Genomic DNA, 22,887 nt, shown 5'->3' on the forward strand with positions numbered 1-22,887 from the left:
CAGCCGCCCCCCGGGCCCCTCGGGGACCCCGCGTCCCCTCCGTGCATGCTGCCCGTCCCCTGTGCCCCGTAGCCGTCCCTCCCCGGGATCCCGTAGCTCCAGGGAATTCTGCCCGGCCCCTGCATGCTGCCCGTCCCCCCGGGGACCCCAGAGCTGCCCCTTCCCTCCCGGGACCCCCGGGCCTTCCCCCACCAGGGACCCCGTAGTTTCCCTCCCCTGGGGACACTCCCTGTCCCCGGGGCACCCCGTATCTGTCCCTCACCCCTGGCTGCGGGTCCGTGAATCTCGGTTTTTAGATCTTTTGGGGTCTTACACCCCGATTTTGGCAGAACCCCTCGGACACAGAAGGAGAAGCTGAAGCGGGACCTGGGGAGGGGGGTTTGGGGGGGTGGGGGTTCGCTGGCTGCTCCAGGCACCCGGGGTCCCCCCGGCGCTGCCCCCCAGCCAGCACCAGCTCGAACCAGTTGGGAATCTGGGGAGGGAGGGAGATTTGGGGGGCGCTGAGCCCCGGCCCGGCCCCTCCTGGGGTTCTGGGGGGGCCGTGCCAGGGGCTGCCCAGGCTCGGAGCACCCCGAGGTCAGGGGGGGAAGGGGTAGAGGTGAAGTCGAGTGGGGTCCGTGCCCAGAGGGCGCCCCAAGGCCTTCGGTTTTGAGTGTTTTATTATTATTATTAATTATTAATTATTATTATTATTAATTATTAATTATTATTATTTTATTAAGGTGAAGCCAGGCTTTGCCGCTCGGGCAGAGTGGAGGTCCCAGGCCGGAGCTGTGGCCGTGGGCTGTGCGGATGGGGAGGGCTCGGGCCCCTGCAAGGGTCCCATCGCTGTCCCCACCGCTGTCCCCGTCCCCAGGGCTGCGCAGGGGCTGCAGCAGCGGGCGGGGCGAGCCCTGGGGCTGGGACCCCCAGCACGAGGTGAAGTCTCGCTGGGGGGGGTCCCAGGACGTGTCCCCAGCCCGGCCACCGCTGTCCCCCCGCAGGACTCGGGTGACCTGGGCTCTCCCAGCTCTCGAAGGACGTCCCCGACTCCGGAATTTGCCTTTTCCAGCACAAAATTCCCCCCCTCGGGGTCCCCCAGATGGGATTTCACCTCCCAAAGGGACCCTGGGGGGGCTCTGGACCCTCCCCAATGTCCCTCAGAGTGGCACCAACGGGACTTTAGCGGCCGAGCCCGGCTCCAGCAGCACCTGCGGGAGGGGGGCTCCGGCCTTTTGGGGCCAGACTGGGGGGGGCTGCACCAGGGGCACCCCACGCCTGGGCTGGGGAGGTCCCACGGCCACGCCGGCACTCGGGGTTCAGCCTCAGCGAGCTGATCCAGCCTGGGGGGCTGCGGGGGGGCCCAGGTGCGCTCAGCATCCCCCAGGTGCGCTCAGCATCCCCCAGGTGCGCTCAGCCCCCCCAGGTGCGCTCAGCCCCCGCAGCCCCGGGGCTCTGCCTGCCGCGATGGGGCAATGAAGGCTGTAAAACCGGGTGGGGAGGGACGGCGGCCGGGAAACCAGTCCAGCCTGCTGCGGCGTGGGGATCCCGGCCCCGCGCCCCGAACCGCCGCGTCCCCCGCCCGCCCCCGGGGCAGGGAGGGACCGGCCCGGCGGGGCCCCGGGCTGGGGGCGGCTGCGGGGGACGGAGCGGGGCGGCCCCGGGGGTGCCCCCGGCCCGGCGAGGGGAGCGTTTGTGCTGTGAAGAGGCTGCGGGGCTGCGGGGTTTGGGTTTTGTACTGGAATAAACGCCGCGTGTTTTCCACGCTCCGGCTCTCCGGCTCCATCCCTGCCCAAGGACGCGGGGGTCCCGCACCCGGACCCCGAATCAGCCCTGTCAAATGATTCAGGGGGTTGGCAACTCGACCCCAAATCAGGCCTGCCAAGGGACTCAGGGTACGGCATCCTGACCCTAAATCATTCATTCCAAGGGATCCAGGGGTCTGGAATTCCGATCCCAAATCAGCCCTGCCCAAGAGACTCAGGGGTCTGGGATCCCGACCCCAAACCCTCCCCACCGAGGGACCCAGGGGTCCGGAATTCCGACCCCAAATCATTCATTCTAAGGGGCTCAGGGGTCTGGGATCCCGACCCCAAACCATCCCCCCGGAGGGGCTCAGGGTCCCCCAGCCCGGCCTCGGCTCTCCAAGGCTTCTCAGCACGGGGACCCCGGGAGCCGCGGGCTCTGGGGGTGACACAGCCGAGCCCCCCCTGCGGGTCCCATCCTGCGCCCCCCGGGCCGGCCGGGCGGGCAGGGTCCCCCCGCGGGCCGGGCGCTGCCCACGCCGGCGCTGCCCACGGGAAGCCCCAGCACCGTCCCTGCCCCACGGGAGGAAAATTGGGACCCCCGTCCCCGGGCTCCTTTGGGACCCGCAGCCCCCGACCCACGCGGGTCCCGGTGCCGGTGCCGGTCCCCGCCGCTGCCGCCGTGCGGCCTCCGGCCACCGGGCGCCGCCGTCGCACGGCCGGGGCTGGACAGGGCGGGCCGGGGCCGGACAGGGCGGGCCGGGGCGGGTCCGGGCAGCGGCGGAGCTGCGGAAGCAGCGGCAGGTCCGTGGGGACGGGAGGCCCCCGCGGGGTCCCGGTTACCGGCGCTGGGAGGGAGGGGCTCCCGTCCGCGGTCGGTGCTGGGGGGTCCCGGTTACCGGCGCTGGGAGGGGGGTGGCTCCGGTCGGAGCGGAGCTGCGGGGTCCCGGGGCGGGGGCTGCCCCCCAGGTCACCCCGCCATGGGGTCCCTGATGTCCCCCAAGTTTCAGGGACCACGGCAGCCCCTCCATGCCCAGCCCCAAAGGGACCCCGGGGACACATCCGGGGCAGGGACCGGGGGTTGACATCGCCTCGGTGCCCGCCCTGACCCAGTTTAGGATGGCGGGGCACGGCCCGGTGCCCTCGTCCTGCGACTGCTTCGTGGCCATGCCCCCGCACACGGCGTCCCCCGCCGTCATCTTCGCCAAGAACGCCGATCGGCCCCGGGACGAGGTGCAGGAGATCGTCTATGTCCCCGCTGCCACCCACCGGCCTGGGGACAAAGTCCAGGTGAGACCGTGCTGGGGCCAAAGGGGCTGCAGGCGTCAGGTGCCAGCTCACCCGAGTGTGTCCCCGCAGGGACAGAGCACTGATCATGCCAGGCGTCACCCCTGTGTGCCGGGGTGGCTGAGAGCACTGAGGGTGCCAGGTGTCACCTCCGTGTCCCCGCACAGCACCTTGGTGTACCTGGGTGGCTGCAGGGACAGAGCACTCAGTGTGCCAGGTGTCACCCCTGTGTGCCGGGGTGGCTGAGAGCACTGGCCATGCCCGGTGTCCCCCTGTCCCCCGTGTCCCCGCAGTGCACGTACCTGCAGATCGAGCAGGCAGAGCACACGCACGCCGTGGTGCTGAGCCGCCCCGCCTGGCTCTGGGGGGCCGAGATGGGCGCCAACGACTGCGGGGTCTGCGTGGGCAACGAGGGCGTGTGGACCCGAGAGCCCCTGGGCGAGGCCGAGGCGCTGCTGGGCATGGACCTGGTGAGGTGAGGAGGGTGAGGATGGCGAGGAAGGTGATGAACGTGAGGGTGGTGAGGATGGTGAGGATGATGAGGATGATGAGGACAGCCCCGTGCCCAGCCCCTGGCTCTGCCTGACGGGCCCTGCTGGCACAGGCTGGGTCTGGAGCGGGGCAGCTCTGCCCGGGAGGCCCTGGAGGTGATGACGGCCCTGCTGGAGCGCCACGGGCAGGGCGGGAGCTGCAAGGAGGAGCCGGAGCCCTTCGTGTACCACAACACCTTCCTGCTGGCCGACCGCAACGAGGCCTGGCTGCTGGAGACCGCGGGGCGCTACTGGGCAGCGCAGCGGATCCGCGGTGAGCGGGCACGGGGGCACGGGGGGCACCGGGGGGCACGGGGGGCACCGGGGGTCCCACAGCGCCCTGAGTGACCCCCGGGCCCGGCTGGCACAGAGGGCAGCCGCAACATCTCCAACCAGCTGAGCATCGGCAGCGAGATCACGGCCGAGCACGCGGGGCTGCGGGAGCGGGCACGGAGCCAGGGCTGGTGGAGCGGGCACGGCGAGTTCAGCTTCGCACGGGCGTTCTCCCTGGAGAAAGAGCCCCCGCGCATGGAGGCTGCCAAGGCACGGCTGAGAGCGGGCAGGGAGCTGCTGCAGCGGCACGCAGGTGGGGACAGGGCGGGGATGGGCTGGGGACAGGACAAGGATAGGATAAGGACTGGGATGGGGATGGAAACAGGACAGGGACAGGGATAGGAACATGATAGAGACAGGAAGGGGGGTAGGACAGGGACAGGGATGGGGACAGGATTGGGACAAGAATGAGAACAGGAATGGGGATGAGGACAGGGATAGGGACAGGACAGGGACAGGGATGGGGATACTCGTCCATGGCTCCCCAAGGGCTGCTTCCACGCTGGCAAGGAGCTCCTGTGGCAGCTCAGGTGGGGACAGGGATGGGAACAGGGATGGCCACCCATGGCTCGCCAAAGACTGCTTCTGTGCTGTCAGTTCCTGGGGACAGGGCCTGGCGTGGGGACAGCCACCCACACCTCGCCCCAGTGTGTCCCCAGAGCCATCCACACCTCACCCCGGTGTGTCCCCACAGCCACCCACACCTCGCCCCAATGTGTCCCCACAGCCACCCACACCTCACCCTGGTGTGTCCCCAGAGCCACCCCACACCTCACCCCAGTGTGTCCCCACAGCCACCCACACCTCGCCCCAGTGTGTCCCCAGAGCCACCCACACCTCGCCCCAATGTGTCCCCACAGCCACCCACACCTCGCCCCAGTGTGTCCCCAGAGCCACCCACGCCTCTCCCCAGTGTGTCCCCACAGCCACCCACACCTCACCCCAGTGTGTCCCCACAGCCACCCCACACCTCACCCTGGTGTGTCCCCACAGCCACCCACACCTCACCCTGGTGTGTCCCCAGAGCCACCCACACCTCACCCTGGTGTGTCCCCAGAGCCACCCCACATCTCACCCTGGTGTGTCCCCAGAGCCACCCACACCTCACCCTGGTGTGTCCCCAGAGCCACCCACACCTCACCCTGGTGTGTCCCCAGAGCCACCCCACATCTCACCCTGGTGTGTCCCCAGAGCCACCCACGCCTCTCCCCAGTGCCTCCCCGCTGCCCCCGGCCAGGCTGGCGGTGCTGAGGTGGCCCTGCCCGTCCCTGCAGGTCACATCACGGAGGAGACGCTGATGTCCATCCTGCGGGACAAGGCCAGCGGGATCTGCGTGGACAGCGAGGGGTTCCGCACGGCGGGCAGCATGGTGTCCGTGCTGCCCCGCGACCCCGCCCTGCCCTGCGTGCACTTCCTCACCGGCACCCCCGACCCCTCCCGGTGAGGCTCGGCCGGGCTCGGTTCCTGCTCTCTCATCCCGGCACGGGTTCTGCTCTCTCATCCCGGCTCCTCCCCCAGCTCTGTCTTCAAGCCCTTCGTGTTCGTGGCCGGCATCAAGGCGGCGCCGCAGGTGCGATCCCCGAGCTTCCCGCAGGACCCGGCCCGGCAGATCCCGCGGTTCCGGAGCTCCGTGGATCGGCGGCACGAGCTCTACCGGCGGCACCAGGCGGCGCTGGAGCTCATGGAGCGGGACCGGGTACCGTAGCACACCCCGCACACCCCATGGATCCTACAGAGCCCGCAGAGCCTGCAGATCCCACAGAGCCCGTGGATCCCACAGATCCTGCAGATCCCACAGACCCCACAGATCCTGCAGACCCTGCAGAACCCACAGACCCTACAGATCCCACAGATCCTGCAGACCCCACAGAGCCCCCAGATCCCACAGAACCCACAGACCTCCCAGATCCCACAGACCTCACAGGCCCTACAGACCCTGCAGATCCCACAGACCCCACAGACCTCTCAGACCCTGCAGCCCTCACAGACCCCTCCCCACCCTGCAATGGGATCAAGCTCTGAGCTCTCTGATCCCATTCCGGACTCCCTGGTCTCCCTGACCCGTCCCTGCTCCCTGCAGGAGTGGGGCCGGCAGCTCCTGGGGACGCTGCAGGAGCTGGAGCAGCAGGGCCTGCAGGGCATGCGGGAGCTGCTGCAGGGCACCGTGAGCCCCAGCCCCCAGGAGCTGGCCGACCTCTTCTTCGACTGCGTGGAGGCCGAGATGAAGTTTTACACCTAAACCCCACACAGGTGAGTGGGCTCAGCCTCCTCACGGCGTTTGTCATGGACAGGGAATCACAAAACACTCCCAGAGCCCGACCCTGACTCTTCCTGACTCCCAGTCCCCAGCTTGCCCTGGAGGTGGGCTCAGGCTGGAATGGGGTGCAAGGGGAAGGGCAGGGATATGGGATATGGGGTATGGGATATGGGATATGGGATATGGGATTGGTCCTGCCCAATGCTTTCCCCATTTTCCAGCCCCTTTATCCTTCCAGGGAAGGACAGGAATATGGGATATGGGATATGGGATATGGGACTGGGGGTCCTGCCCAATGCTTTCCCCATTTTCCAGCCCCTCAGGGTGGCACCAGGCTGGACTGGGGTGGGAATAAAGCCTTTATTCAGGGTATTTGGGATAACTGCCCATTCTCTGCTCTGCTGGCACGGGTCTCCATCTGCAGGGCCTCGCCTGGGGGCTGGCTGGACCCGCTGGATGCCGGCAGAGGTGGCGGCGGTGGCCCCGGGTGCCCCTGGGGACAGGGCTGGGGACACGGCCGGGCCGTGCCGCCCTGCCCCGGGCCCAGCAGCAGCGCCCGGCGCTCCCGCAGCTCCTGCAGCCGGGCCCGGTGCTCCTCCAGGCTCAGGGTGCGCCGCAGCCGCGCCCGCCCCGCCAGCTCCCGGCGCACGTCCCCGAGGAAACCTGCCCGGAGCGACGGCAGCTGCAGAGAGCGCGGCACTGCCGGCCCCGGGACCCGGCCGCGTGTCCTGTGCCCCCCCGCACCTCTGTCCACCGTGAAGGGAGCCCGGAGCACCGGGAGCAGCTCCTCCTCCTCCTCCTCGCTGCTGCAGGAGCCTCCTCCTTCCTCCTCCTCGGCCACGCTTCCCTGCACGGGCTGGGAATCCAGCTGCAGGAGCTGGGGCAGCGCTGCCAGCACCCCATCCCTGCGCGGAAAAGCCGAATTTTCTGCAGCTGTGGGATTGGGAGTGGGGGTCCCATCCTCCCTCAGCCCACCAGAGCCTGAGGGGGGAGAGGAGAGATTCAAATCCTTGGGGTTTGGAGAAGAGAGATTCAAATCCTTGGGGTTTGGAGAGCAGGGATTCAGTCCCTGGGGTTGAGCAGGGATTTAATCCCTGGGGTTTGAGCAGGGATTCACATCCCTGAGATGGAGAGCAGGGATTCAATCCCTGGGGTTTGGAGAGCAGGGATTCAATCCCTGGGGTTGAGCAGGGATTCAATCCCTGGGGTTTGAGCAGGGATTCACATCCCTGAGATGGAGAGCAGGGATTCAATCCCTGGGGTTTGAGCAGGGATTCACATCCCTGAGATGGAGAGCAGGGATTCAGTCCCTGGGGTTTGAGCAGGGATTCAATCCCTGGGGTGTGGAGGGCCAGGCTGTGTTTGATATTCCATGGAATGGTTTGGGTGGGAAGGGACCTTAAATCCCATCCAGCTCCACCCAGGGACACATCCCACCATCCAAACTGTCCTGGGACACTGCCAGGGATCCAGGAGCAGCCCCGGCTCCTCTGGGAGTCCCATCCCAGCCCCTCCCCACCCTCCCAGCCAGGAATTCCTTCCCCAAATCCCCTCTGGCGATGTGAATCCATTCCCCTTTTGCCCAGAATCCTTTCCCAGCTCTCCGGCAAGTGCTGGAATGCCACAGTCAGGTCCCCCCGAGGCTCCTCCCGGATTTTGGGGCGCTGTTTCTCCCCTCCTGCCCCACCTGTATCCCTCCTGCTGGGTGCACTGGTTCCCGGCCAGGTCCAGGATCCGGAGGCTGCGGGGCAGCTCCTCTGCCAGGATGGAACAGGGAAAGCACGGGGGGGCTGAGCTGGGAGCCAAAATCCCTGCTCCCCAAACCCCCCCCAAAGCAGCACTGCACCCCCACAGCCGGGGAAACTGAGGCAGGAGGGTGGGAATGGGATCGAGGACAGCCCTGGAGGGGTCCCTGCTCCCACCTGTGTCCAGCACCTGGATCAGGTTGTGGGACAGGTCCAGGAGGCTCAGCTGGGACAGCCCCTGCAGGTTCTGCACCCTCTGGATGCGGTTCCCAGCCAGGCACAGGAACCTGCAGGGCTCAGGAGGGCAGGGGGGTGTCACAGCCCCCTGGGGACACCTGGTCCCCTTCCCCAGCCCTCCTCAGGTACCTCAGGTTGGGAAAACACTCCAGATTCTCCATCTTCTCAATTTGGTTCTGGAAAATAAAATAGAAAAAAAAAAAACCCAACGTGTTTTTGTTGTTGTTGTTGTTTTGGTTTTTTTGGGGTTTTTTTTTGCCTGCTGAGTGAAAATTCACATTTTGGGAATGTGCTGGGATTGCTCCAACCAATCCTGGGGGCAACACGGGAGATTCTGGGGAGGGAATGGGGTGGGAGGACATGGAGACATCCCAAAATCCAGCTGCGTTATCCTATGTGGGTTTGGGAATACTGGAATTCCAGGGGGTTGGAATGGAGGGAGGCTCAGAGACCCCTGTGGGGGGACCGGGGGGGTCACTGGAACCCAACCAAACTGGAACCCCCCGAAACCCTCAAGGGTGGGGGGAAACTGTTCCCTTCTGGATATTGGGGAGGGAAAACAGGAGCAGAACTGGGGGTGCCCCCAGGATCAGGACTGGGGGTGTCTGTGGGATCAGGAGTGGGGGTGTCTGTGGGATCAGAACTGGGGGTGTCTGTGCCCCCAGGATCAGGACTGGGGGTGTCTGTGGGATCAGAATTGGGGGTGTCTGTGCCCCCAGGATCAGGACTGGGGGTGTCTGTGGGATCAGAATTGGGGGTGTCTGTGCCCCCAGGATCAGGACTGGGGTGTCTGTGGGATCAGGACTGGGGGTGTCAAGCCTGGGCTGTCTCTGCCCCCCCAGCTCCGTACCTGCTGCAGGTAGAGGCTGTGGATCCTTTCCTGCCCCCGGGTTTTCCCGATGCAGGAGATGTTCTCCCGGTCCAAGCGGACGGTGCCAGTGGGCAGCGGCCCCGTGGAGCTAAAGGGGGCACAGGGGGGGTTTTGGGGTGCCCTGAGCCCCCTCCCTTCCAGCCCAGGGGGGCTCTGGGGGATCCTCACCGGGTGTGGGCCATGATGAGGCCGTCGCTGAGGGTCACTCCTGGGGACGGCTCCTCGGGGGCTGTGGGGATTCAGAGAGGGGGTCCAGGGCAGGGGCAGCCCCTCCTGCCCGGGAGGAGCCCCCCAGTGCCTCACTCACCCCCACAAAGGGCGTCCCCTTGCTCAGCCATGGCGGGGTGGCCTGGGGGTCCTTGTCCCCACTCAGGGGTGATGGAGGAGCAGTGTCTGAGGGAACAGAGGGTTCTAAACAATCCTGTGGGTTGGGGATGTCAGTGGGGAAAGGATTGCTGGGGTGGGGTCAGGGCTGGGACCCCACGGTGGGCGGAGGGGCTCTGTACCCAGGGCGATTATGGCACTGCAGGAATCAGTGGGACCGGGAGCCCCGGTCTGGGGATCTCAGAGACCCCCAGGGATGGGGCCTGGGGGTCACCGGGACCAGGCCCCACTGGACGGGGGCTCTTAGAGACCCCTGAGATGGAGCCACGGCAGCTCAGCGGGAGCGGGTACCGCGGGTTTGGGGCTCAGAGAGCCTCGGAAAGGGCAGGGGGCTCACCGGGAGCGGTTCCCTGGGTTTGGGGCTCAGTCCCTCACTTTGGGGGGTTCAGCGACCCCCGGTCCAGGGGCATCCCAGGAGTATCCGAGCAACCAGGCCGCGCCTAGGCCGCGTTACGCCGTTGCTATGGAGACGGGCGCGCCGGAAGTGACGAATCGTCCACCTTCCCATAGGCCCTTGCGCCGGCGCGACCAAGATGGCGGCGCTCAGTGGTAGCGGGACGCGATGGCGGCGGGGTGAGAGACGAACGGGAACGGGAAGGGGAACGGGGCTGGGGCAGGGGCCTGGAATGGGAACGGGATGGAACAGGGGCCTGGAATGGGAACGGGACTGGGACTGGAACGGGACAGGGACAGGAATGGGAACGGAACTGGGACTGGGACTGGGACTGAGACAGGGGCTTGGAATGGGAACGGGGCAGGACTGGGACAGGAATTGGACTGGGAGTGGGAATGGGAACGGGACAAGGGCCTGAAATGGGACTGGAACAGGACTGGGATAGGGGCTTGGAATGGGAACGGGACTGGGAACGGGACTGGGGCAGGGGCTTAGTATAGGAATGGGACTGGGAACGGGATTGGGGCAGGGGCTTAGAATAGGAATGGGACTGGGAACGGGATTGGGGCAGGGGCTTGGAATGGGAATGGGAATGGGACTGGGAACGGGACTGGGGCAGGGGCTTGGAATTGGAACGGGACTGGGAACGTGCCTGGGCCAGGGAACGGGAGGGGGCAGAGACCGGGAACACGAGTGGGTCTGGGGCACGATCAGGAACCAGGGCCAGGACTGGGGCCGGGCCGAGGCAGCCCAGTGCCGGTACCCGTGCTGAGCGCTGCCCCGCAGCCCCGGGCAGCCCGGTATCGATGCTGGTATCGGTGCCGGTACCCGTGCTGAGCGCTGCCCCGCAGCCTGGCTGCCCGGTGCCGGTATCGGTGCCCATACTGAGCGCTGCCCTGCAGCCTGGCTGCCCGCCCTGCAGCTGCTGCGGCGCGGCTCCAAGGCGGTGACGCGGCACTGGAAGGCCATGCACTTCCAGCGGCAGAAGCTGCTGGCCCTGACCGAGTACCTGCCCCCGCGGCCCGCCCTGCCCCCACGCTGCCTGCCCCGCCCCGCGCCCCGCCAGCAGCAGGTACGGAACGGCACGGGATGGCACAGCATGGCATGGCATGGCACGGCATGGCTCTGGGGGGGGTTCCTGCGGGAGGGGGCACGGGTGGGGGACACAGCCCGGCTGGAGCTCCTGGAAGGGTGTAATCCCATGGGGTGGGATGGGGGGCTGGGAAACAGGTGAGACCCCATGAATGGGATCTTGAGATCTGGGGGGGGCACCTTGAGATCCCTGGGAACACTTTGAGATCCATGGGATCACCTTGGGATCCCTGGGAACACCTTGAGATCCCTGGGAACATGGTGGGATCCATGGGATCACCTTGGGATCCATGGGATCACCTTGGGATCCATGGGAACACCCCAAAACCCACAGCACCACCTCACAATCCCTGGGACCATCTCCCCCCAGCACTTCCAGCTGCGGGATCACACCAGGGGTCCCACCCTGTCCCCTGTGCCCTGTCCCACACTGACACTCCCTGTCCCCAGGAGGACGGGTACGGGCACTGCTGTGACACCGGGGCTGTCCCCTGTCCCCACATTCCCTGTCCCCAGTGGTCCCTCCCGTCCCCACACTCCCTGTCCCCAGGAGGACGGGTACGGGCACTGCTGTGACACCGGGGCTGTCCCCTGTCCCCACACTCCCTGTCCCCAGTGGTCCCTCCCGTCCCCACACTCCCTGGCCCCAGGAGGACGGGTACGGGCAGTGCTGTGGCACCGGTGCCGTCCCCCGTGCCACCGCCGTGCCTGGTGTCCCCAGGAGGACGGCTATGCCCGCGTGCTGCGTGCCCAGCTGGAGGCCACGCTGCGTGCCAGCCGCATGGTGGCCGTGTGCCAGTACAACGCCATGGCCGACGAGGACGTGGCCACGCTGCGGCACTTCCTGCGCCGCCACGACATCCACGTCAAGTTCGTGCTCAACGAGGTGGGGCTGGGCCTCGCGGGAGATCCGGGGGTATCCTGGGGGTTCTTGGGGTGTTCTGGGGGTATCTCAGTGCTTCCAGGGGTATCCCAGAGGTATCCTGATGGTTCCAGGGGTATCCCAGGGGTTCTGGTGGTATCCCGGGGGTTCTGGGGGTATCCTGGGGGTTCCAGGGGTATCCTGGTGGGTCTGAGGGTATCCTGGGGATATCCTGGGGCTGTCCCGGTGGCTCTGGGGCTGTCCCGGTGGCTCTGGGGCTGTCCCGGTGGCTCTGGGGGTATCCTGGGGATATCCTGGGGGTGTCCCGGTGGCTCTGGGCTGTCCCGGTGGCCCCGGGTCTCACCCTGAGCTCTGTCCCAGGTGGCCCGGCCGGTGCTGGCGCAGTCCAAGCTCAGGAATCTGCTGCCGCTGTTCGTGTGCCGGAACATCCTGCTGGTGAGCCCGGAGCCACGGGCCAGGGAGATGCTGAGAGTGCTCAAGGGGGTGCCACAGGTCAACCTGCTGGGTGAGAGCCTGGCCTGCTCCCCACGCCACTGAGCTGGGGGCACAGGGCTGGGAGTGGGGGCACAGGGCTGGGAGTGGGGATGGGAATGGGGATGGGAATGGGGAAACGGGGCTGGGAACAGGGATGGGAATGGGGAAACGGGGCTGGGAACGGGGATGGGAATGGGGGAATGGGGCTGGGAATGGGGGAATGGGGCTGGGAGTGGGGGAACGGGGCTGGGAATGGGGATCCAGGGCTCGGGAGGCTCATCCAGGACTGGGAATGTGAGCCCAGGGTTGGGAAGGAGGGCCTGCCCAGGGCTCGGGAGGCTCATCAGGGCTGGGAATGCCGGCCCGGGGCTGGGAATGAGGCCCCTGATGGAGCTGCATCCTTGCAGACGGGGCAGGCAGCCCGCAGGAGCCAGCAGCCCCTCCCAGGGGCTCTGGGATTCCACCCCCGGCTCCCTTTTCCAGGCGCCTGCATCGACGACACCATCCTGAGCCGGCAGGGGGTGGAGAACGTGGCCCGGCTGCCGCCCCTGGAGGTGTCCCAGGGCCAGACGGTGGCAGCGCTGTCCCTGCTGCCCTCGCAGACCTGCTCCCTGCTCCAGCGCGGCCCCGCTCACCTCACGGCGCTCCTGGAGCAGCACATCCGGCGGCTGCGGGGCGCGGGCGGAGCCGCGGAGCCTCCCCCGGGCCCCGGCACCGGCAACCACTGACACTGGGAGCCGGGAACCAGCTCCTGCCCTGGCCACGGGAAGCGGGGAGCGCCCCGGGTGAGGGGCTGGAGGGTGGTGGACACGATTCCCATGGAATTCTGCAGCCCCACAGAGCGGGGTCAGGGGCTGGGGGTTTGGCACTGAGGGTCCCGCTGCCCCCCCAGCCCTGCAGGGAGTCGTGGCCGTTCCCTTGTGCTCCCTCGGGATCGTCCCAGCGGCGTTCCAGCTGTGATCGCTCCAGCTGTGATCGCTCCAGCTGTGATCGCTCCAGCTGTGATCGCTCCAGCTGTGATCGGGGCTCTCTGGGAGCAGCCAGAGGAGGAGGAGCGCGGGGTGGACCCTGCCGGGGGGATTGGGGCACTCCCAGCCCCGTGGCTTTGGGATGGGGCTGTGCTGTAACACTGAGCCCACCCCGGGCTCCCTGTCCTGCCCATTAAAGTCTCTGTGTGGAGATGCCGAGGCCTTGTCTGCGATTTTGGGGGTGGGTGGGGGGTGGTCCTGCCCCCCGAGGGTGGGGGGAGAGGCCAGGGCTGCTCTGGGGGTCTGAGGGAGAAGAGCTGGGGGTGGGAGAGGCAAACCCAGGGTGGGAATGCCCTGGGACCACCTTGGAGGGGTGGGCCCGGACACCCCCGTGGGTCAGGGATTGCCGGGATCCCCACGGGGTGGAGATTCCCGGGATTTCCATGGGATGATCAGCCCCGAGAGCCCCACGGGACGATGATCCTGAGACCCCCATGGGCTGGGGATTCCCGGGATGCCGGTGGGTCAGTGATCCCTGAGACCCTCGTGGGTTGGCAGTCGCCAAGGGATGATGATCCTGAGACCCTCGGACACCCATCCCGGGACCGCCGCGGGTCGGTGGTTGCCGGGACCCCCGTGGGATGACCAACCCCGGGACCCCCGTACGATGACCAACCCCGGGACCCCCGTACGATGACCAACCCCGGGACCCCCGTGGGATGACCAACCCCGGGACCCCCGCCGGTGCTGCCTCTCCCCGCCCGTTTCCCCGGGGCTGCTCTCGGCTGGGCTCCGGAGCTGCCCCGGTTCCGTGCGGGCGCTCCCGGTGTCCCGGCGGCCGCCGGCGCTGGCGGCTCCGGTCCTCCACGGAGCAGGGGGCAGAGCCGAGCGGCTCCGGACCGCCCTCCGTGTTCCGCTTCCTGCCGCCGCCGCCGCCGGGCAGGATGCGCTCGGCCCCCGCCGCCCGCCCGCCGCCCGCCCAGGTGAGCACCGGCCACCGGCACGGGGGGAGGGTCCGGCCGGCCCCGCGACCCCCGGGCCCCGCTGCCCCGGGCGGTGACACCGGCGCGGGGACGCCGGGACGGGCTTTGCCCCGCCGGGGGATGGAGAGCCCCGGGGGTACCGGCGCAGCCCCGCTCCGGTGCGAGGGGTCGGTGCCGATCCCGGGCAGCACCTGCGGCAGAGAGCCGGGAGACCCCCGGTGCCTCCCCTCGGAGCCGCCGATACCGGTGCCGGGTTATCTGGGGCAGCGTGGCTGTCTGCCGGTGCCGTGGTTACCGTATCGGTACGGCGGTGACGGTGCCGCCGTTACCGGCACGGTGCTCACCGGTGCCCGGGCTTGGCCGCTGTCCCGGGGTTATCCCGGGATCCATCCTACAGCAGCGGCCGGGACTCATGGATGCCCCGTTAGGGACAGCGCCGGGGGGGGGTGGCAAGGCCAGGAGACGCTTCCCGTGCCTCAGTTTCCCCCTCTGGAATGGCGAAGGGGAACAAACGCCGTGCCGGGAGGGCGCGGGGCCACGCCGGGATTTGCAGGGCTCGGATGGAGCCGGGGTCGGTGCCGGTCCTTGCACCGGTGTCACCCCCGGGCTGTGCCAGGCTGGCCCCGGTGTCACCCCGGGCTGTGCCAGGCTGGCCCCGGGCTGTGCCAGGCTGGCCCCGTGCTGGTCGGTCCGTGCCCCGGTGTCACCCCGGGCTGTGCCAGGCTGGCCCCGGGCTGTGCCAGGCTGGCTGGTCCTTGTACCGGTGTCACCCCCGGGCTGTGCCAGGCTCGCCCCGCGCTGGTCGGTCCGTGCCCCGGTGTCACCCCGGGCTGTGCCAGGCTGGCCCCGGGCTGTGCCAGGCTGGCTGGTCCTTGTACCGGTGTCACCCCGGGCTGTGCTAGGCTGGCCCCGGTGTCACCCCGGGCTGTGCCAGGCTCGCCCCGTGCTCGCCGGCCCGTGGGGCGGCGGGGCCGGACTCTGGACCCGGACTGGGTGGCACAGCCGCGATAACGCTGCCGGGGTCAAAGGCTCCGGCTCACGCAGAAGTCTCCGGGTGCCGGCGGCGCTGCCATGCAGAGCCCCCCGCGGGCTGGGGACGGGGCCATCCCCGCCCTCCCCGCTCCCGGCGCGGCTGCAGGGGCCGTCCCCGAGCTCCCTGACCGGCCGTGCCCTCCCCGCAGCGGCTCCCGCCCTGACGGCCGAGCTCGGAGCCCCGGCCCCGCAGCCCCGACGGGAGCGGGGGCCCGGCCCGGTGCCCCCCGGCCCCTCCGCTCTCCGGCCATGGGCAGCCACGAGAAGGACCCGTGCTCCCCGAAAAGGGCCCTGTCCCGCTCCAACAGCACCGTGTCCTCCAAGCACAGCAGCGTGCAGCAGGTCCGAGGGTTTGCATCGGGATTTGGGGGGCTCGGAATGAGCACAGGGAGGCTTTGGGGGCTGTGGGTACCGAATGTCCCTGCCTGGGGACGAGGTGGGCAGCAGCCTGTGGTGCTCAGGGACCCCCGCGCTGACCCCTGTCCCCGCAGGGCTCGGAGAGCTGGGAGGTGGTGGAGGAGCCCCGGGGCAGCCCCGGGCAGCAGCCGCAGCGGCACGAGGGGTACCTGCTCAAGAAGAGGAAATGGCCCCTGAAGGGCTGGCACAAGGTAAGGGGCAGAGCTGGCACCAGGAGCCCTGATCCGGGCTGGGCCTGCAGGATTTGGGCAGGGGGGGCTGGCTCTAGGGGCTGCTGCCTGCACCCCCTCCCAGAACAAACCTTTCCCCTCCATCCCCAGCGGTACTTCGTGCTGGAAAACGGGATCCTGAAATATTCCACCACGCGCCAGGACGTGAGTGTGTGCCCAGGCTGTGGCCACGCAGCCTCCCCGGGGGCTCAGGGCTGGGGACACCCCCGTGGTCCCCCTGAGGAGGGGGCTCTGTCCCCTGACAGGCGTCCCTGCGCTCCCCCAGGTCCTCAAGGGCAAGCTGCACGGTGCCATCGATGTCCGTCAGTCCGTCATGTCCGTCAACAAGAAGGCTCAGAGGGTTGACCTGGACACGGAGGACAACATTTACCACCTCAAGGTGCCACTGGGAGGCCGGAGCTGGGCTGGGACGGGCTTGGGGACATCGGGTGGTGTCCCTCCAACCCGGCCCTGTCCCCAGATCAAGTCCCCGGAGGTGTTCTCCAGCTGGGTCAGCAGCCTGTGCTCCCACCACCACGGCGAGCGGCCGGGGCCGTGTCCCCCGGGGGCCAGCACGCAGGTGGGTGACAGCTGGGGGTGACAGCGCCAGGCAGGGCCTGGGCAGGCGGCCCCTGGCACGATCAATGCCCTCTGTGCCCCGCTGCAGGGCCAGTGGACGCGGATGCTGCCCTCGGGCAGCGCCCCTGCCCTGTCCACGCTGGCCAGCTCCCGGGACAAGGTGAGCGCCTGGCTGAAGGACAGCGAGGGGCTGGAGCGCTGCTCGGCCGGTGAGCGGGGCCCGAGGGGGGTGTGGGGCCGGGCAGGGTCCCCGTGGCCGCTCCCTGACCCCCGTGCCCCTGGCAGAGCTGTCGGAGTGCCAGGCCAAGCTGCAGGAGCTGACGGGAATGCTCCAGCACCTGGAGGCGCTGCACCGCATCCCCTCGGCCCCGCTCATCTCCGGCGGCCAGGTGAGAGGGACAGCCGGGGGAGGGAGGGGGTCCCGGGCCCCCCTTTCCCGGCTGCAGCCCCCTCCTGTCCCTCACAGCCCTCAGCTGCCACGGAGAGGCCCAAGAAGGGCCGGAGGAGCACCAAGATCTGGTGCACGCAGAGCTTCGCCAAGGACGACACCATCGGCAGGGTGAGGGTGAGCTGGAGCCCCCACCCCGAGCTCTGCCTGGGCACGGAGCCCCCCGGGCGAGCCCCCTGAGCCCCGTGTCCCCCCAGGTGGGCCGCCTGCACGGCTCTGTCCCCAACCTGTCGCGCTACCTGGAGCCGTCGCAGAGCCAGCTGCCCTTCAGCGTGCCCCCGGAGTACAGCCAGCTGCAGCGCAGCTTCTGGGTGCTGGCCCAGAAAGGTGCGATGGGCCGGGGGCCGAGCCTGGGCGGGGGTCCCGGGGCGGGTTTTGGGCTGCTGGGGCTCAGCCTGACCCCCCCGTGTGCCCCGGCAGTGCACGGCTCGCTGAGCAGCGTGGTGGCGGCGCTGGTGGCCGAGAGGGCCCGGCTGGAGGAGATGCGGCGGGCGCTGGACCGGCAGGGCCCGGCCCCACGGCCCGGCAGCGCCGGCACCGCCGGGGTGAGGGGGCACGGGGGCCTCGGGGGCTGCTCCGGGGGTCCCCTGGCCCTGCCAGCCCTGTCCTGGCTGCAGGGGACCGGCCGGGGGGCTCGGCTCAGCCTCGCCCTTCCCACAGCCCGCCCTGCGCCGCTTCCACTCCCTGTCCGTCTCCTCCGACACCACCCTGGACTCCTTTGCCTCGCTGCACCCGGATGAGGTCAGGGCGGTGGGAAGGGGAGGTCTGGGGGTGCTGTGGCGCCCCCGGCGCGGGGCTGAGCCGGTGGCTGTGCCCGCAGCCGGACGCGCTGCCCGCCAAGGGCCGGGAGCAGCAGCTCTCCAACCGCAGCATCGTCTCGCTGGCCGACTCCCACACCGAGTTCTTCGATGCCTGCGAGGTTTTCCTCTCCGCCAGCTCGTCTGAGAACGAGGTGAGGGGCTTGGGGGGCTCTGCTATGGGGGGCTCTGCTATGGGCGGCTCTGCAGACCCCCCGCCACCCCTCTCTGCTCTGGGTTCATCGGTCCCCTCTCTCTCCCCCGTCCCACCTCATCAGGCGGCCCGAGAGCCGCTCCCGCTGTCCCGCCCAGCCCCCGGATCCCCCCCGCTCCCCGTGTCCCCCCCAGCCCCCGGTGTCCCCCCCGCTCCCCGTGTTCCCCCCAGCCCCCCGGATCCCCCCCGCTCCCCGTGTCCCCCCCAGCCCCTGGATCCCCCCGCTCCCCGTGTCCCCCCCAGCCCCCGGTTCCCCCCCGCTCCCCGTGTTCCCCCCAGCCCCTGGATCCCCCCCGCTCCCGGTGTCCCCACACGCCCCCGGATCCCCCCGCTCCCCGTGTCCCCCCCAGCCCCCGGTTCCCCCCCGCTCCCCGTGTTCCCCCCAGCCCCCGGATCCCCCCCGCTCCCCGTGTTCCCCCCAGCCCCCGGATCCCCCCGCTCCCCGTGTCCCCCCCAGGCCCCGGTTCCCCCCCGCTCCCCGTGTTCCCCCCAGCCCCCGGTTCCCCCCTCTCTCCCCGCTCTCGGGGTCTCCGCAGTCTCTGAGCCCCGGGGGGGGGCGGGTGCTGCCCCCGCCGCTGCTCCCCCACCCCCCCATCCCGACACCCCCATCCCAGGATCCCGGGGCTCCTCCCACCCTTTCCGGGGGGCCCTTCCCGGTAGCGCCCCCCCCCGCCCCCTCCGTGGGGTCCCCCCCACATCCCCCCGGGACCCCCGAAGCCGCCGACGGTCCCTGCGCCTCCTCAGCCCTCGGAGGACGAGTCGTGCATCAGCGAGGTCACCACCAGCGTCTGCGAGGAGCCCACCGAGCCGGGGGGGCCGGGCCGTCCCCCGACAGGTGCGGGGAGCGCCGGGGAGGGCACCGGGGAGGGCACCGGGGGGGGAGCGGCACCGGCGGAGGTGCGGGAAGGGGGAACCGAGGCGGCGGCAGCTCTGCCTCCCGACACGGGAACGGGGGAGCACGGGACGGGGGAACGGGGGAAGGGACAGCTCCGGGGACTGGGGCGCTCCGTGCCACCGGCCGCTGCCCGGCAGGAGCGGAGCGCCCCGGGCTGCCGGCGGAGCCGCCGCCGCTGGAGCCGCCGCTGGAGCTGCCGGGGCCGGACCCGCGGCGGAGGAGCCGCCTGCCCGCGCCCCCCGCGCCCTCGGGGGACGTGAGCCTGTGGGGGCTCCTGCGGAGCAGCGTGGGCAAGGACCTGTCCCGCGTGGCGCTGCCCGTGCAGCTGAACGAGCCGCTGAACACCCTGCAGCGGCTCTGCGAGGAGCTGGAGTACAGCGAGCTGCTGGACAGGGCCAGCCGCGCCCGCGACCCCCGGCAGCGCCTGGTGAGGGCAACGGGGACACCGGGGGCAGAGGGGACACTGGGGAGCCGGGACACCGGGGGCAGAGGGGACACCGGGGGGCAAAGGGGACACCGGGGGGAGTCGGGACACCGGGGGGAGCTGGGACACCAGGGGTTATGTGGGAACAGGGAGACTTTGAGGATTTTGGGGACACAGGGGACCCCAAAGTCACGGGGAACAGGGGAGAATTTGAGGATTCAGTGGGCTCAGAGGTGCTTGAGGACACACGGGTCTCCTGGGACTTGTGAGAACGGGGGAGGGCGGGTGTGTGCCCGTGCCGGGTGTGGTGACAGCGTCGCGATGGCCATGGTGACATGGTGGCACGGTGACATGGTGGCATGGTGACACGGTGAAACGGTGACACGGTGACACGGTGACGGGGTGACACGATGACACGGTGGCACGGTGCCATGGTGATACGGTGACACGGTGACACGGTGACATGGTGGCACGGTGACATGGTGGCATGGTGACATGGTGACACGGTGACACGGTGATACGGTGACACGGTGACACGGTGACATGGTGGCACGGTGACATGGTGCCATGGTGACACGGTGACACGGTGCCATGGTGATACGGTGGCACGGTGACACGGTGACACGGTGACATGGTGACATGGTGACAGGTGTACGTGGCCGCCTTTGCCGTGTCCGCCTACGCCTCCACCTACTACCGGGCGGGCAGCAAACCCTTCAACCCCGTGCTGGGCGAGACCTACGAGTGCGTGCGGCCCGACCGCGGCTTCCGCTTCATCAGCGAGCAGGTGGGCACGGGGAGGGTCCTGGGGGGCTCCCCGGGCTGGGCGGGGCGCTGGCACGTCCCTCCTTGTCCCCACAGGTCTCCCACCACCCTCCCATCTCCGCCTGCCACGCCGAGTCCGACAACTTTGTCTTCTGGCAAGGTGAGAGCCCGGGAGGGTGTTGGGCACTGGGAGGGTCCCCCCAGGGCGGGGGGATTGGGGGGGTCTCACCTCCTCTTCCTCCTCCTCCTCCTCCTCCTCCTCCTCCAGACATGAGGTGGAAGAACAAATTCTGGGGCAAATCCCTGGAGATCGTCCCCATGGGCACCGTCAATGTCCAGCTGCCCAGGTGAGACCCCAGCCCCACAGATGGGCGCCCCCACATCCCCGTGCCCCCTGCCCCCCGTGCCCCCTGCCCCCCGTGCCCACCCACGAGGGCGCTGCCCGCAGGACCGGCGACCACTACGAGTGGAACAAGGTGACCACGTGCATCCACAACGTGCTGAGCGGGCCCCGCTGGATCGAGCACTACGGCGAGGTGCTGATCCGCAACACCCGCGACGCCTCCTACCACTGCAAGCTCACCTTCTGCAAGGTGTGCCCCGCCCCTTCCTGCCCGGGCTCCGCCCACACGCTGCCCTGACCCCGCCCCTCTGCATTATCATGGCCCGGCCCCGCCCCCTCAGGTGTGGCCCCGCCCCTTTACAGACTTGGCAATTAAACACTGTGTTGTTGCCCCGCCCCTTGTCTGGCCCCACCCCTCACTTATGGCTCCACCCCTTCCTGATAGCCCCACCCCTTCCCCAGTGACCCCACCCCCCAGTGCCCCACCCTCTGCCAATTACTCTCCTGGCCCCACCCTTTTCCCAGTAGCCCCGCCCTTTCCAAATGACCCCACCCATCATAGCCCCACCCTTTCCCATTGGCTCTGCCCTTTCTAGAAGCCTCCACCCAAAGCCTCATTGCCCCTCCCTTTTCCAATAGCCACACCCTCTCCTTGTGGCCCCACCCTTTCCCAGTGGCCACGCCCCTTTCAGATTACCCCACTCTTTCCAGAAGATTCCTCCTCATGGCCCCACCCTTTTCCCAATTGCCCCACCTGCTCCTAGCCACGCCCTCTCCCCATAGCCCCACCCCTTCCCAGCGGCCCCGCCCCTCCCCAATGACCCCGCCCCCCGCTCCCGGCCCCGCCCCGCTGAGGCCCCGCTGGCTGAGCCCCGGTGGCCGCAGGCCCGGTACTGGGGCGCGGGGGCCAACGAGGTGCAGGGCGCCGTGCTGAGCCGCGCCGGGACGGCCGTGGAGCGCCTGGCGGGCAAGTGGCACGAGGGGCTGCGCCGCGGGCCCGCCCCGGGCCAGTGCGTCTGGAAAGCCAGTAAGGACCTGGGGGGGACGCCCGGGGGGGTTCCCCCGCTCCGGGGGCTCTCTGACCGCCCCCGCGCCCCCCACGCAGACCCCATGCCCCGCGACCACGAGAGGAGCTACGGCTTCACGCAGTTCGCGCTGGAGCTGAACGAGCTGACGCCGGAGCTGCGCCGGGTGCTGCCCTCCACGGACACGCGCCTGCGGCCGGACCAGCGGTCAGCAGCGCCCCGGGGGCCGGGCTGGGCGGGCTGGGGCCGGCCCGGGGTCACAGCCCTGTCCCGTGTCCCCACAGGTACCTGGAGGAGGGGAACGTGCCGGCGGCCGAGGCGCAGAAGCGCCAGATCGAGCAGCTGCAGCGCGACCGGCGCCGCGTCATGGAGGAGAACAACATCACCCACCAGGCCCGCTTCTTCAGGTCTGGGGGGGCTGCCGGGGCTGGGACCCCCGCATCAGGGGGAGGGGAGACCTGCTGGGGGTCCTGAGGGCAGCTCTTGGCTCAGGGGATGTGGGGCTCTCGGGGGATGTGGGGATCTTATGGGATGGGGAGACCCTTCCCAGGAGTCTTGAAAGAACCCCATAGCTCACAGGGGTGGGGGGACTTTAAGGGAATGAGGAAAGCCCCCCCATAAGAGTCCTGAGGGCACCCCAAGGCTCAAGAGGATGTGGGGCTCTCAGGAAATGGGGAAACCCCCCCACCATGGGCGTCCTGAGGGCACCCCAAGGCTCAAGAGGATGTGGGCTCTCAGGAAATGGGGAAACCCCCCCGCCATGGGCGTCCTGAGGGCACCCCATGGTTCAGGGAGGTGTGGGGGATTTAAGGGAATTGTGAGACCCTCCGGAGGCCTCATGGTTCAGAGGAGCGTGGGGCTCTCAGGGAATGGGAAAAGCCCCCTGGGAGTGCCAACCGTGCCCCCCGCCCCGCGCCAGGCGTGTGACAGATGCCAGTGGCAAGGAGTCCTGGGTCACCAACAACACCTACTGGAAGCTGCGCCTGGACCCCGGCTTCTCGCACCTGGACAGCGCCGTGCTCTGGTAGCGCCCCAAACCCGGGCGTGCTGAGCCCCCCAGCCCCTCACAGCAGCGGGGCTGGTCCCCCCAGCACTGGGGGTGCAGAGCCCCCCTCCCCTCCCTTTCCGAGCCATTTTGCCGCTGTTTCAGTAAAACTGTGATAGAAACGTGGGAGGGGGGCACTGGCAATGCCTCCCCCCCGCCCCGGGGCAGAGCCTTGGGGACACCTGAGGCACTTTGGGGCAGGGGCTGGCAGTGCCCCCCTGCCCTGGGGGCACAGGATGATAAGGGGGGGTTCGGGGGTCGCAGGGTGCCCGCGGGCGGGAGGACCCCACTGCCCCCCCCCCCAAATTGTGCACAGGGGCTGCTCTAATAAAGGCTGTGAAGAGCTGGGGTGTGCAGAGAGATTCCTTCTCTCCCTCCCCTCATCGCCAGCCCCGGGGGGCTCAGAACCCCCTCTCAAATTGAGCTGGGGACGCTCAAGCCCCTCCCACGCCCCTGCCGTGCCTCAGTTTCCCTCCCCACACGCACAGAACTGCCCAGAGCCGTGTCCCACAGTGCCCCCTTTATTGCGATA

At 69.1% G+C, this 22,887-nt stretch overlaps 4 protein-coding genes across 8 annotated transcripts; 3 read left to right on the plus strand and 1 right to left on the minus strand.

Annotated features, from left to right (window-relative positions):
* Positions 1-2,704: 2,704 nt before the first annotated feature.
* SCRN2 (secernin 2) lies at positions 2,705-6,640 on the plus strand. The gene is given in 10 exon segments (XM_036398701.2): positions 2,705-2,741; positions 2,744-2,812; positions 2,815-3,014; positions 3,305-3,486; positions 3,616-3,815; positions 3,912-4,127; positions 5,149-5,314; positions 5,393-5,570; positions 5,955-6,124; positions 6,556-6,640. Coding segments are annotated over 9 exon segments (1,407 nt in total). The 3' UTR covers positions 6,114-6,124; positions 6,556-6,640.
* Positions 6,473-10,039, minus strand: LRRC46 (leucine rich repeat containing 46). Of its 3 annotated transcripts, none has more exons than XM_036398704.2 (8): positions 9,706-10,039; positions 9,292-9,377; positions 9,153-9,213; positions 8,964-9,072; positions 8,243-8,289; positions 8,054-8,163; positions 7,819-7,888; positions 6,473-7,036 (listed from the first exon to the last, which is right to left on the minus strand). In XM_036398704.2, the coding sequence occupies exons 2-8, from the start codon at positions 9,320-9,322 to the stop codon at positions 6,496-6,498; spliced, it is 969 nt and encodes a 322-aa protein (XP_036254597.1). In that variant the 5' UTR covers positions 9,323-9,377; positions 9,706-10,039; the 3' UTR covers positions 6,473-6,495. The 3 variants fall into 3 exon arrangements, with proteins under 3 accessions (XP_036254597.1, XP_036254596.1, XP_036254595.1); XM_036398703.2 differs by having other exon boundaries at positions 6,473-6,794; positions 6,876-7,036; positions 7,819-8,163; XM_036398702.2 differs by having other exon boundaries at positions 7,819-8,163.
* On the plus strand, positions 9,878-13,390 carry MRPL10 (mitochondrial ribosomal protein L10). Its single transcript, XM_036398713.2, has 5 exons — positions 9,878-9,941; positions 10,665-10,834; positions 11,576-11,740; positions 12,098-12,242; positions 12,695-13,390. The coding sequence occupies exons 1-5, from the start codon at positions 9,902-9,904 to the stop codon at positions 12,937-12,939; spliced, it is 765 nt and encodes a 254-aa protein (XP_036254606.1). The 5' UTR covers positions 9,878-9,901; the 3' UTR covers positions 12,940-13,390.
* Positions 13,391-14,117: 727 nt separating this feature from the next.
* OSBPL7 (oxysterol binding protein like 7) lies at positions 14,118-22,700 on the plus strand. Of its 3 annotated transcripts, XM_054517442.1 has the most exons (23): positions 14,118-14,162; positions 15,344-15,536; positions 15,686-15,802; positions 15,932-15,985; positions 16,107-16,220; positions 16,302-16,400; positions 16,488-16,608; positions 16,685-16,788; positions 16,866-16,964; positions 17,045-17,174; positions 17,268-17,392; positions 17,508-17,588; positions 17,668-17,799; positions 18,603-18,693; positions 18,891-19,180; positions 19,827-19,964; positions 20,039-20,102; positions 20,211-20,289; positions 20,391-20,535; positions 21,171-21,312; positions 21,391-21,517; positions 21,595-21,717; positions 22,230-22,700. In XM_054517442.1, the coding sequence occupies exons 2-23, from the start codon at positions 15,444-15,446 to the stop codon at positions 22,336-22,338; spliced, it is 2,577 nt and encodes an 858-aa protein (XP_054373417.1). In that variant the 5' UTR covers positions 14,118-14,162; positions 15,344-15,443; the 3' UTR covers positions 22,339-22,700. The 3 variants fall into 3 exon arrangements, with proteins under 3 accessions (XP_054373417.1, XP_036255029.2, XP_036255030.2); XM_036399136.2 differs by lacking the exon at positions 14,118-14,162 and having other exon boundaries at positions 15,234-15,536; XM_036399137.2 differs by lacking the exon at positions 14,118-14,162 and having other exon boundaries at positions 15,234-15,536; positions 16,866-16,958.
* Positions 22,701-22,887: the final 187 nt, after the last annotated feature.

The sequence above is a fragment of the Molothrus ater genome, chromosome 27 (assembly GCF_012460135.2).
Source record: "Molothrus ater isolate BHLD 08-10-18 breed brown headed cowbird chromosome 27, BPBGC_Mater_1.1, whole genome shotgun sequence".
Classification (NCBI taxonomy): domain Eukaryota; kingdom Metazoa; phylum Chordata; class Aves; order Passeriformes; family Icteridae; genus Molothrus; species Molothrus ater.

Excerpts from the sequence above, each read along its gene's own strand:
- OSBPL7 (XM_036399136.2), top strand. The coding sequence starts at position 15,234 with ATGCAGAGCCCCCCGCGGGCTGGGGACGGGGCCATCCCCGCCCTCCCC. Across the intron at positions 16,221-16,301 it reads ACAACATTTACCACCTCAAG|ATCAAGTCCCCGGAGGTGTT; the intron begins GTGCCACTGGGA and ends CCCTGTCCCCAG. Across the intron at positions 17,800-18,602 it reads CCAGCTCGTCTGAGAACGAG|CCCTCGGAGGACGAGTCGTG; the intron begins GTGAGGGGCTTG and ends GCGCCTCCTCAG.
- LRRC46 (XM_036398702.2), bottom strand. The coding sequence starts at position 9,322 with ATGGCTGAGCAAGGGGACGCCCTTTGTGGGG. Across the intron at positions 9,214-9,291 it reads AGGGGACGCCCTTTGTGGGG|CCCCCGAGGAGCCGTCCCCA; the intron begins GTGAGTGAGGCA and ends GAATCCCCACAG. Across the intron at positions 8,164-8,242 it reads GAGTGTTTTCCCAACCTGAG|GTTCCTGTGCCTGGCTGGGA; the intron begins GTACCTGAGGAG and ends TGAGCCCTGCAG.
- MRPL10 (XM_036398713.2), top strand. The coding sequence starts at position 9,902 with ATGGCGGCGCTCAGTGGTAGCGGGACGCGATGGCGGCGGG. Across the intron at positions 10,835-11,575 it reads CCGCGCCCCGCCAGCAGCAG|GAGGACGGCTATGCCCGCGT; the intron begins GTACGGAACGGC and ends TGGTGTCCCCAG. Across the intron at positions 12,243-12,694 it reads GCCACAGGTCAACCTGCTGG|GCGCCTGCATCGACGACACC; the intron begins GTGAGAGCCTGG and ends TCCCTTTTCCAG.